The 13,155-nt window shown below is 40.0% G+C and overlaps 1 protein-coding gene across 1 annotated transcript; it reads right to left on the bottom strand.

Annotated features, from left to right (window-relative positions):
- Nucleotides 1-917: 917 nt before the first annotated feature.
- On the bottom strand, nt 918-12,928 carry rap1aa (RAP1A, member of RAS oncogene family a). The gene is made up of 9 exons (XM_084366406.1): nt 12,823-12,928; nt 11,193-11,350; nt 8,832-8,919; nt 8,325-8,393; nt 8,146-8,202; nt 7,910-8,050; nt 6,902-7,045; nt 5,594-5,712; nt 918-1,658 (listed from the first exon to the last, which is right to left on the bottom strand). The coding sequence occupies exons 3-8, from the start codon at nt 8,886-8,888 to the stop codon at nt 5,623-5,625; spliced, it is 558 nt and encodes a 185-aa protein (XP_084222532.1). The 5' UTR covers nt 8,889-8,919; nt 11,193-11,350; nt 12,823-12,928; the 3' UTR covers nt 918-1,658; nt 5,594-5,622.
- Between the last annotated feature and the right edge of the window lie 227 nt (nt 12,929-13,155).

Below are 13,155 nucleotides of genomic sequence, written 5' to 3'. Positions count from 1 at the left end.
AGTGGCAGAGTTCCTCTTTCTCTGCACCTTCTTGTCTTGGCTGCAACCTCCACTGCAGGTCAGCTGACTCAACTCCTCTGTTAAAACTCTGGTGACTTCAGGTTGCCGACAGGAAACACTTCAGTTACACTTTCAGCCTGTCGGGGCTCTCCTGGAGGTATCGATCCTGTCACACCTGCATGTCTAACACTGAAACTAGAACTTTACCAGCGCAGTATAAGCTTCAGATATTTCTGCTGTGGAGAAAACACCACTGATAAAAACATTTTAAGTGGTTTTTTTTCTCACAACCTGCAGGTTAAGCCCACATACTTTAAAGGAAGAGTTGACCTAAAAATGAAATTATCATTGTCTTCTCGCCTTTCTTAGCCAGAGTTGCAACATTGTCTTCAACAACTGAAGTAGATGGGGACTTGTTTTAAAATGTAAAAGACCATAAAACACATAAAATGGCACAGCTCGGCCAACGTAATTCAAGTCTCCGGGAGCTCCAAGATCCCAAATTGATTTGAAAAGACATTTTCACCCTCAATGTCCTGTAGCGCCTGTGTACCCACTTCAGAGGACGCTAACCATTTCAGCTTTAAAAAGGGTGTAAATAACATCTTCTCAAATCAATTTGGGATCTCCGGGCTTCAGAAGGCTTGGATAGTGCCGGATGAGCTTCATGGAGGCATTTTACGCTATAAAACAAGTCCCCATCTACTTCAGTTGTTTCGGAGAACGCTGCAACACGGTTTGTCTGTGAAGCTCCAGAAATGGTTCGTGGGCGACGAAACCTCACTGAATTTTCATTATTGGGTGAACTTTCCCTTTAAGAAATTAGCTTGATTCATATTTTATTATCGTTAAAACAATTAAAAAAACATTAGCAGAGATTTAAAACCACTTTGGATGAAGAAAAAACAAGACCAAAGTTAATGAAAATGTACTAAAATTTAATCATTCATAAAAGCTGGAAAATCATCTGTGACAGCAATATTAGAGTTGGTTTAGTACAATATATTTTCAGCCTCAAGACACAAATCAGAACACACCATTTTCCCCATCAGTCTATAAAATACTAATTTCCTTAGCTTTATTATGCAAAAAATGGAAGTAGAATATATTATGGGAAATATGGAAGGCTTGCAGCTTTCAATATAAAACAAAGTCACTTAGGAAAGATGTTATCTCGTCAATACACATCCTTGTAAGTAGGAGCGAGTAACTTATGGACAATGATGCATCGTTGTTGACACCGTTAGTGCAGAAATGTATGAGAAGGCCAACATTTCACATGTTTTCTTTTGCAAACGTTTTGTAACAATATGCCAAAGATTGATGTTACTTTTAATAAAACACATTTTAGTTCCCATATATGGATTTAAACCCACGGTCTCTTCTTTAAACCGATATTTCCAAAAGAAAGACACCTTGGAGAAGAAAAAAATCTTAAAATGAAACAAAAACAGTTGTCATCAGGCTGACAATACAAAAAAAAAAAAGGTGGATCTCTTTGCCATTAAAAAGCAGAGAAGAAGATCTTGAGAGTATGTGCCGTCTCCTGCCATTTTGCGAGTGGTGAAGTATCTCTGTCAGCCTTTTTTCAAAATGCTCTGGAGAGGACTTGGAATGCTGGCACGATCCACTGGGAAACAGTTAATCATTACAAGTTTCTGCAAGAAGGAAGAAACTAATGTAAGTACATCAAACACTGAAAACATGAGCTGTTTGAGCAGGAAGAGAAGCTTTAGTTAGTTGTTCTGTCAGAGGCAGCACTTGAACATTTGGTGTTTATTTTACAATCAATAATCCATATTTCCTTCCTCTCCTCCATGCCTGTCAAACAGCTCTACATGTTTAGTGAAGACCTCTGAGACAACACCAGCTCTTCAACGTGTGGTCATTATTTATATACCTTGCTAATATTGTACTCTCAAAATATTAATATAATAATTGCATAAAACAATGACTAAGTATTTTCACCCTTTTGAGATCTGCAACAGAAATGCTCCACCAGTGCCTAAACTAGTATTTTTGCTTATTGTGATAAAACTTCAAATGATTCATATCCCTGAAATCTGCACAACCTCAGCTCAAAAGTTACGCAAGTCGATAAACAATAAAATAAGTTATAAAGTATTGAAATTATGTCATGAATTGATTAAAAACACAAAACATACTGATCAAAAAGACTTCTACATGTACAAACATGAACAAAATATTTCTTAACACGTTTTGCGACATACATCACAGTGTTTAACAAATTCATCACGTGCACACAACATGATACGGCAGAAGAAAGTCTTGGCTTCCTGTTGCAAAAAGGATTAATGCTCTAGCTTTCATTGATCTTCCCCAGTAGGGGGCCGACCGCAGGAGGTCCATTTTCATTGGGTTAACTACATGCAAAATTGAATCTAATTGTATTACAGAAGTTCAATAGTAAAGAGTCACATTTAAGTTTTTCTACCATGTGTATTAGTTAAATAACTAAGACCGTTTAAATTTAATTAATTGATGTAGACTTTAAATTAAGGGGAACTTTTACATAAACATAATGTGTTTTTCAAGTGTATTATATTAAAGTTTTATTCATAAAAGAAATATATTTCATACTGCCGACTCCTGTAATAAGAACGCATGTAGTTATTCATTTTATGCACATTTAATGCAAAGTCTATCTATCATGTTGAGTCAATGTTAATAAAATAAATAATAAACACTTGAAAAACACAATGTTTATGCAGAAGTTCCCGATAACTTCATATGTATTAATTGAATAAACACATTATGTTTATGTATAAGTCTGCATTCATTTAATTTAATCAGGCTGAGTTATTTAATTTATTCAAATCGACTCATCAAGATAGAAAAACTGCATTAAATGTGACACTTTAATTTGAAGCATAGATGGAAAATTTACATGTGATTAAAATACTTTAATTCACTGTTTTGGGGAAGTTATTTTTATGAGTGTAATCGTGAGTTCAATGGGAGACGAGGACTGGAGGAGAGACATCAGTCACTGTTTGAGACCACTTAAATGCCACAAAGCAGCTCCATTTCTAGCTTTCTTTATCGGTCTTGACTCTTTTTCTGGTGCAGCCGACGCAATTTCTCCTTCCTTCAAATCCTGATTTCAACTTCAATTACCATGGCAACAGCAGAAGCTTCGAAGCCCTGCAGTTTTTACGATCCAGTTTGGCAGTCCTGCTCGCAAATTAAATGATTACTCCAAAATTAAAGTCAGGGGAAAAATACAAATATACTCAAGATGTAAGGGACCCTAGGAAACTGTCTCATGGGCGAGTGGTTTGAGTCTCCTGCTCTGTTCTAGGACATTATCCAAGTGAAATAAAGACAGCTATTAAAAAACTTCAGTTCACTTCACATTGGGCAGAATAAACCATCAGCTGCTACAGAAGAGCATCATCACAACCTCTCAGGTCATAACGCACTTAAAGCACAAAAGGTTTGAGACGATCGATGTTTAAGAGTAGACAACCAGCAACATATTGCAGTTTTTCTGAACATTTTATCCACTTAATATAAAAATCATACACTTTGAAAGATAAGTTGACGTTTTCTGGATAAAAACAGCGGCTCATGTGAAAATTGAAACGGTTTCTGCTTGCTGTAATCATTCCTCCTGTTTATACTGATCATTAAAAGAGCTCCACAGTCCTTCTTCTGCACTAAAATGAATTACAAAGTTCATATGAAGGTAATATCAGGCTTCAACAGTTTGACAGTCGTTTTAGAACAAAAATCCCTCTTTGGAGAGGAGACAAAGCACTGAAAGCATTTTGAATAGATAGGTCTGTCAGGCGTTTGCATGACACATAACCCACCCCAACCAATCACAGCCAAACTGGGCAAAATATCAGCCAAATGCGTTGTTGAAGCGCATAGTTGAGATTCACCGCAGTTTCAACCGACTTGGTGCGGCTGCAGTCGGACTTCTAACAGGCATGGAAGAGGAGGATGTCACGTTAATGCACAAGATTACCAAAGAAGGTGATGTTATTCAAACATTAGACATTAAACTCCAATTTATTCAAGTGCTCTGGCAGGATAATCTGACGCTGGCGCAGCACTCTGGATTTAGCCGTAAAATAAGTTGGTGTCGGTGAAGTGTAACGTGGTAAAAAAGCGTTTCACACTTTATTTTTGGGGCAACGTCAACCAACTTTATAAGCAGTTTTCATCAGATTTGACTGCCAAATTATATACATGCAGTTTTTCCATCCCTGTAGCCATTAAGAGTGAAATACTGGCTCTCTCTGCCCATTCACTTAGAGAGAGGCCTGGTCTTACTAGCCTGACTGCCCGGAGGAGTTGCCAAGATGGCTCCCGAGTGGCAAGACATGCCTAAGGCCGGAGATATATTTACTTTTGAACCACACGTTCGCGGAGACAACCGGCTGCATCGTGACCGTCGTGTTCACATACTAGCCTATATACTACACGTGTTACCGGAGGATAACATTAGATGGCACACGTTAGCTTGTTGTCCCATTGTTATCCCTGCTGCTGCTGACATGTTTACTGAAACCTGACCCTGTCACACCCCCATACTGGCCATGCACTGCTACTTTCACGTGCTTATTGCAACTTTCAGATGCAGGATAAACGAGCAAGCCCTCATGCGTACCCGAACGTGTTGTTAAATCAAGCATATCTTTGGACTAAAAGGACTTTGGTTACACAAAAGGGGGATTTTTGTACTAAAAAGACTGTAACCTTGAAAGATCCCATGGGGCTGTGGATTTTGTCCCCACATCGCTTACATTGGAAGTGCATTAAGAAGGGCGTTCATAATGGCCAGTAAGGAACAAGAGGACTACTTACAGTAAATAGACGAGGTAATACTGACAAAGTTGCATTATTATAATGTTCCAAGGCAACGTTGCTTAATTAAAAAGTCTGCTGGACATTAAATTTGCTGTGATGGATTACATCTCTCTAATAGGCTTCAAGTCTCAAGAAATCCATAAAGCTACAGAGGCATACAAAAACACAATGGCATGCTCTGGGGAACAGTGGCTGGTAAAGTCAAGTCCACAGTATCAGTACAGTGCATTATTTGTAGAAAATGGGCCAGAACATGTAGTAAGGCTGGTATATGGAAGTACAGTTACAAAGCTCCAACAGCAGGGGGAGCCACAACATTCACGAAAGGTTCGAGACTCTACACAATTACATAAAACATTACGAGCCATCTTTGGAAAAAGGTGAAGCCTTAAAATTGATTTTCACACATTTAGGTTTCGTAAATAGGTCGACACTGAAGAATGGACCCAGGTGCATATGACAACAAAAGGTGGTATAACTGATGGCACCACAAGGCAAACGGGACCTAAAGAGGGCATTCATTCATTCATTCATTCAACCCGTTCCCAAAAGATTTATCCTACAGAGGTGCTTTATGATACCGACATTGTTTCAAGGACATCGGTGATGCTTTTATCATCCATTTACTGGGTTTATTCAGTTACTGCAACACAATACATGCTCGCTTTAATAATTACTGCGATAAACCAAAGCTTGGTGAGCAGCAGGAGCCCTGCTAAAGCCTGGAATAAATTTTGTATCAACACCCACTCACCTGGCCTGGAGCTACTGTGGGAGGGCATTTTAGAGCAGTGTGCAACTTGACTTCTTTTTTGTCTTCTTCTTTTCCATCGGCGTTTTTCTGTTGATCTGTCGCACCAGATCATAGAAAATCTACAACAGAGGGAAGAGAGAGAAGTTCAACAGTCTCAATATTTTTGCTTCGGCAAAGAATGCAGAACTAATACGGTATCTTTCCGTGAAAAGCCACTGATTTTAGCCCATTTCTCATAAACGGAGAACATTGTGGGATATATGGAGGATTGCAGCTCTCAATGTACAACAAAGTCAACGCGGAAAAACCATGAAGCTACAACAAACAGTTGATTAACAGATTCATTCATAAACACAAAAGTAGTCTGCAAATATTTTGATTACTGAATAATGGTTTTGTGTCTAAAATGTGAACACTTTCTGGTTTTCCTGGTCTTAAATGATAGTAAACTGAATATCAACTGTGATGGTGTGTAATTTTCTGGCAAGCAATTAATCTTTAAAGGTGTTATGACCTCTTTCTAAAGTCACTGGGCAAGAGAAAATGTGATAAATAAATAAAGCACTGAAACCTTGTCCAACCCAGGAGCTCTGTCTAAGAGCATGAATTGAATGATCAATTTGTAAGTGATAAAATCATTAATTACACACTTTTATCAGAAATTGTTACTGAGCAGTAGTCAAGCAGCAAATCTACATAATAATTATAATACCAGATCATCAATATTGAAAATAATCGTTAGTTGAAGCCCTAGAAGGCCAAAATCTCACATGGTTTCTAAATCCGTTGTTCTTAAATGTTTTCACATCAAGGTCCCCCAAACTGACTGAAATCAGACCATGGACGCCCATCTGATAATATTTCTGCTGTTAGATGAGTCACTTTCCACCAACACCAACTGTTCTGTATCATCACATCACTGTTCACACCTACATGCTCATAATATACTCTGCCACTTTACTATTTGTATTATAGCTTGTTCTGATGTATATATTTGCAGTGCATATGCAATCATCTCTCTAGCTATAAGCTAATCTTTGAAGGGTCTAAAGGGAAGTTCACTGCACATTGTGTTGTATTCTCTGTATGTGACAAATAAATAACCATGAACCTTGAGATAATTTACAACAGAGAGTGTATAAACAAACGTTTGACCCAAACAGTCATACATTCTGTTACTGGATTATTTATGGATGGAGCTACAGTGCAAATTATTCCTCTTCTTGCTGAAGACCCCACTTTGAGAACCACTGATCTAAATAGTCACACTCTTCGGCCTACGTCATACATGCTGTATGTGGTACTCACCTCATTAACATTGATCTTTGATTTAGCTGAAGTCTCTAAAAAGGCACAGTTGTTCCACTGACGGGCCAGGTTCTGTCCCTGCTCCTTGCCAACAACACGCTCGTCCTCCAGGTCACATTTGTTTCCCACCAGGATCATTGGAACCTGATTGATTGACAGATACGTCAAATAAGTTGTTGTTGACATTACAAAGCACTGTCTTACGTTATCATCACATGGTACTGGTACAAGTTAAGCAAAGTGAAACCTTAAACAAGAAACGCACACCACACACGCAAACTGCTATGAATAAATAAAGCACACACTCAGCATGTTGTATATCATCTATCTAAATTAAGAGATGACAAGACTGAGAGTGGCGGATAGCATCTAAGTAGAGCTGTGACATTTCCACCCTGTCACTAAGTTCCTGCCCCCCGTCGCTCTGCCCTCTCTCCCACAGAGAGGACTTTAATGAGGGAGTGATGAGCCTGAGAGGAGACACAGGCAGATTATACAGAGAGACACCAAAAGGTTATCACTCTCCACAGACTGAGGAGAAATACAAGAGCGGGTGATGCAGGAAAAATAATGTCGCAACAATCAGAAAAACATCTTAATGCTGAGACACACAATATGATTAACTAACATATGTTTGCTGATGTATCTCTTGATCCATCTGTAGTTTTAGGTGGAATATGCCATGCGATACGGGACACGCAACACTGAAATACGTCAAAACGCAGGACTGTCAAGCACAAATCAGCAATAACGATGTAACGTTAGCTAGGTAGCTAGTAAGCTATCATCACCAGCAAGACATCAGCAAGCTAACAACAATTGTTTTCTGCTTGTTATAAAGAAAAGGTCCATTCAGAGGGTATTCGCATAACCCTCAGGTTGAACAGTGGCTCTGAAAAACCACTGTTTGGAGGGTCATGCAGCCCTGATAACCCTACAAGTGGAGGGGTGGGGCTAATTGGACCTAAGTGTGACTGAAAAAAGACACTTTAAAAGAGTTACACTCACGTCCTCGGTGTCCTTTACTCGCAGGATCTGTTCCCGGAGGTCCTGAAGGTCGTTAAATGTTGACTGTGCTGTAATGGAGTACACCAAAGCAAAACCTTGGCCATTCTTCATGTACAGGTCCCTCATAGCTGTGAACTGTTCCTATAGAAACAAATAATAGAGGGTAGAGGCCATCAGCAGACTGTTTCGCAGTTATCTTGTAAGACCAGTCCATGCGATACTCTGACTTCACTTACTGTTCCAGCCGTGTCGAGGATTTCAAGCATACACTGCTGCCCATCGACCTCGACTTGCTGTCGGGGAAAACAAACAGGTAGATATTTTTATACGTAAAGTGGAGAAATTTGAGCAACCAATCATTAAGTTGCTTTGACAGAGATCTGGAGGGTCAAATGAAGAGTGTTTCCGGGCTCACCTTTCTGTAGGAGTCTTCTATTGTGGGGTCATACTTCTCCACGAAAATGCCTTGCACAAATTGGACTGTCTGGGATCGACAAACAAAGTAAAAGGAAAACATCAAGACAGAAAATCATGACTCACCTACAACTGGCACACTCGTCAATCACCATGTAAATGTCTTTGCGAGCATTACTTCATTCAAACCCTTTCCCCCCAAATCAAAAATACACTTTTTTGTTGATTCAAATATTATGATTCATCATCAACATTCATCTCTGACTAGACGCCAGTTTAATTTCTTAACAGGGTCTTTTATATACTTGAAGCTCATGACTCTGGTTTATTTGTGCCTCATACTCCTTATTTCATTCATTTGTTGCCTCTTGAAATATCATATCCCTAAATATTTTTACATAAAGCTACGCACCAAAATGTCATTACACCATTTGACAATAAAACTAACAAGCACAGACTCAGTTGTCTGTGTTACTGAGTTCTGCCCGTGGCAGTAGCCGTCACTCACCAGTGCTGATTTTCCCACGCCTCCTGATCCCAGCACCACTAGCTTGTACTCGCGCATGGTGGGCAACTTCACTGGACAGCACAAGGGTCTGTGAAAGGAGGGCGAGAGAATGAGAAAGTAGGACAGAGGAGCTTTGTGTGATTTTCAGCTACAGAAAAAAAATCTACTGAGCGAGCTAAATCTAAACAAGCTTTAACTTTATCCACATTAACCTACATCAAGGACAATCTCGTTGATTCATTGTGATGCTGTAGTGGAGCACTCTGCTTGTTGATGTCAGACTTTAATTAACTGCAATGTTTTTGTTGTTGTTGTCGTCTTTTGTCTGACAGTTGCCACAGACACAAAAGGAATTTAACAGACGACCCGAAACAAAATTAACAATCACTTTAGTAACCCGACTGGATCTCATTCATGCTACGTTCATAATTCAATTATTACATTGATGTTTAACTTGAATCTTACTGTAAAACCTCCCTAACAGTGCTTTTGTGTCTTTGTTTCTTCCGTTTAGTAACTGAAGTAGTACGTCTATTGACTGTCAGTGTGAACACCCTGTCAGTACAGTTTCACTGCTGACATCAGCAGATTAAAATGTCCTTTCTCTGCCAAAAAAATGAGCTCTCTTTCCCACCCGCTACCATGGGACTTCAGCTGTCATGACAATAGGGGCGTCGCCGTAAAAATATTTATTATGTTTTTAAATCAAGAAGAGCTAAAGGGAAACCATGGACGGGCTCCTTAACCCCCGAAAATCCAGACCAAATCCGCTCACTCACTATTAGCGCCGACATCAAACAATAATTTAGTACCTTTGTTGTAAAAACTTGCTAAATCTGACCCATAAGTTACAGTGTGGAGCCACTGACTCAGAAAATGACACTGTAGTCATTAGGTGAGAGTTTCAGTGCCAGAAATAACTTAAATCTTATTACAATACAAATGAGAAAGGCCAAGGAGAGTGACCCATCATCAGCTCCATCAGCCTGACACAGTTTACACAGCGTATGTGACCTAGAAAAGCAGTGAGAAGAACTGACACAGGCATGAAAATAATGAGGATGAACCAAGACATTTTCCTTCGAACAATCTTTGATAACTTTGCTGATTATTATAATAAAACTGCAACATTACGCCGTTGAGAAAGACAGGTTTGTTTTGCCTGTGGTGTCCTTTTCCAGCCCATTATTATTATTTTGTTTGTTTCCAAGGTGCATACAGCCGCCTACAGTTTCCTTATTTGTAAACGCCCTGCTTTCTAAGTCAATGAAAGCAATCTGGCTTCATGCTAAAAGTTTTATTTATCAGCTAGAAATTCACAGAAAATAAAGAGCCGATGGCAGATTTCACAATATGAGGCTGTTAAATTATCCAATATCACCAGAGTGGGGATGTGAAACTGGAGAATTTTCCATCTTGAGGTGCATCTAAATATCAGATGAATCGTGATTTGAAAGGCAAGTTTAGAAATAATGAGTAGCAGCACAAAAATATATATCGTAAAACATCTTAGCCAATTATCACATAATGAAACGGTTCACGAAAACTAAAGAGGCACATGCAGTGAAAAGTGCTTCCGAGGAGCTGCGTTTTAAACGCTGTTCTGAAATGCAAATGTGAACTTCATTTGATGTACAAATGTCAAAGAGGGGGTGAGGCACGCTAAAATCTCATTTAAGAACCTCTTTGAATCTAGTAATCATACTAGGTCTGTCGGACATCTGACAACTGTTGCAACAAACAATACAAAAACCACTCTGTCACACTCGAATGCCATTTGCAATTCTAACTACGACGTATGAAGCACCACCAGAAACCCACAGTGTGAGACAGGCACACGAGGCACGCTACAAAGAGCCATTGTAATGATCCTCCTCTACTCAAGTACACCATACAAACAGAAAATGGAGATCAGAGGGTGCGTGCACGACCACTGCGCTGAAATCATTACCAGAGCGAGGGGGCGCACCTAAGGGTGACGCCAACATGTGCCGGATGCATTTGTTAGCCTTAAAAATGTATGTAAAGGCAAACCGCTCATTGTTTAAAATGTAAATTAGTGTGGGTGTCACAAAACTTGCATCAAAGCTCTGACATCAGATAAGCAACCTAAGCCTTCCTATGATTAGATATGAGCCCGGTCTCAAACATTTCAAGTATCAAGCACTTGAGCTGACAACCTTCACCAATCCCACTCATGATGTTTTTTTGCTGGCTGTTCCTGCTTGTTGTGAGGCTGAAATGCTCACAGCTAATAAACACTTTATCTGACATTTATGACCAAGACAAAAATGTCAACACGTACCCCAACATTTAAAAGAAATCTGCTCAGCGAAACAAACAAACAAACGCTTAACCTACTGTGTACACGGCTGCTGCAGATGGCAACTCCCTCTACATCTGGGGAGGGGGGGGCCGGCAGATCCTCAGGTACACTGATGTCAGCGGGCAGGTGTCGAGGGGTCGGTTGGGAGCCAGAAAGCAAGGCTGCGCCGAACTGTTCAGACAGGAAACTGGCCCTGCATGAAACCAAATATTGAAGTGTTTACATTCAGATTAGCACTGCCTTACAAATCTAGATACAGCTGGAGTCATGTGATACAAAACAAAAAGCGGGCCAATAAGAAAATGTGAGAAAAACATTGAGATGCCTTGCAGTGTGCACACAAACACAGCATGTCGATGATGCGTTTGAGGGATGTGGCCAATTTAAATGCTGTGCGAGTCTACTTTATGGTGTCAGGAGATGAGCCGTCACATGTTACACAACAAACAAAACTGTTATCATTTTCCATGACACACCTGTTGCTGATCAACACACAAACAGTAAAGAGAAAAAATCATGTTTGACAGAAACACTCTTCACATTTCTTTAAAAATCTCGCTAACTGTGCGACTCAAACTACTTTTCAGTTCATGATACAGACAATCGTGTCTCATGTGTCAGATCCAGATGGTGGCAAATGGATTTTGAACTTGGCAGAACACAAACAAACTGCACGACGACGTTTAATAAAACTTTTTTTTAATACTGAAGTTTGTCGTATTGACGTACGGCTTTATTAGTTAAACGGGTCGTGCTATGTTGGCATGTGATCCACTGAATTAAAATGAAGTTTTCGTGACAACTTGAAGCGTACTTGGTTTCGAAAGGAAGGGTGTGGCTATTAGTTTCCCAACGCAACAGACTATGACTGTTCACGGTTTAAAGAGATTACTTTATCATTAATGAGTCAACTTGACTAAACTGCGAATGTACCGTTATGTCAGAGAAGTCGTCGCTGGTACCAAAAAGTGGCTTGATTAGTAACGACGGAGCTCAACAAAACTCAAATGTTAGCATTCCGCTAGCAACATTTTGTGCTAGCTAGCGCTCCTGGGTGTTAGCCTGGAAACGATATGGCGAGAGCACAAACACTGCGTTAACTTCCAGCGGCTTCATAGATGCACACAAAAAAGTTGAGCTCACAGTTTAACGACAGCTCATGTCTGATAAACATTAAACTCCATCTGAAGTTGTTTAACGGTTAACACAACTGTTTAGCTAACACTGCTGGCTAATAAGTTAGTTAGCCAGTTAGCATTAGGCTGAACTCTTATATCCCGTTTTGTATTTCATTTAGCGTTTTAGCTTGCAGAAGCTAAGTTCCCGTTAGCGTGTTTATAAACTACTAAATATCTGAACGCGAATGAGATACAGTCGGACATTAAAAGGACTTGAAGCACAAACCATGTTTATATCGACAACTCGTTAGTTAGTCATTAGCTGACGTTAGCTTCTCAACCCAGTCATATAGGTTAGCTTGTAAGCTAAGCTATTTTGGCTCACAAGAATTATGTCGCTACAGTTGAGCCAGAAGTCATTTTAGTGTCTCACCGGAGACCAACACGTGTTTAGGGACTGTTCGTTGAACTAATGAAGCCACAAGCTGGATAATTAGCTATTAAATTGTTAATTTTACACAGGGGTAAAGCTTCTCAAGGCACTTACCGTGTTCCGCTATGTGTGCGCTAAATCACACTGGGTGAATGTACGGAAGGGTCGGGACGGCGGCTGATGATTGGACCAGGATCAGCCAATCACAGCCGCCCAGGTTAAGTTACAGTTTAAGACCTCTTCAGTTCAAACGTGCTGTGTGTTTCTGTGCTGGACGTGTTTTCACTGCAGCTGCCATCAGTTTCCTCTGCTGGGTACAGTCCCTGCAGGAAGAATACAGCATCCTACAGCTTTACTGTCCCGTTTAAAGATGGATGAGGTGAAACACAGCACAGTGACAGGAAATGAAAAACCATGTGTCTCTTATAGAGCTGTGAAACCACCTGC

The sequence above is a fragment of the Pagrus pagrus genome (assembly GCF_965226575.1).
Source record: "Pagrus pagrus genome assembly, chromosome: 11".
In the NCBI taxonomy this organism is placed as follows: Eukaryota; Metazoa; Chordata; class Actinopteri; order Spariformes; family Sparidae; genus Pagrus; species Pagrus pagrus.
Note: the sequence above shows the minus strand (reverse complement) of the source record. Positions and strands in the feature narration are given on the sequence as shown.

Coding starts and splice junctions, on each gene's coding strand:
- rap1aa (XM_084366406.1), bottom strand. CDS start 8,888: ATGCGCGAGTACAAGCTAGTGGTGCTGGGATCAGGAGGCGTGGGAAAA. Junction 8,203..8,324: donor TAGAAGACTCCTACAGAAAG/GTGAGCCCGGAA, acceptor TTTCCCCGACAG/CAAGTCGAGGTCGATGGGCA. Junction 8,051..8,145: donor TCCTCGACACGGCTGGAACA/GTAAGTGAAGTC, acceptor TTGTTTCTATAG/GAACAGTTCACAGCTATGAG.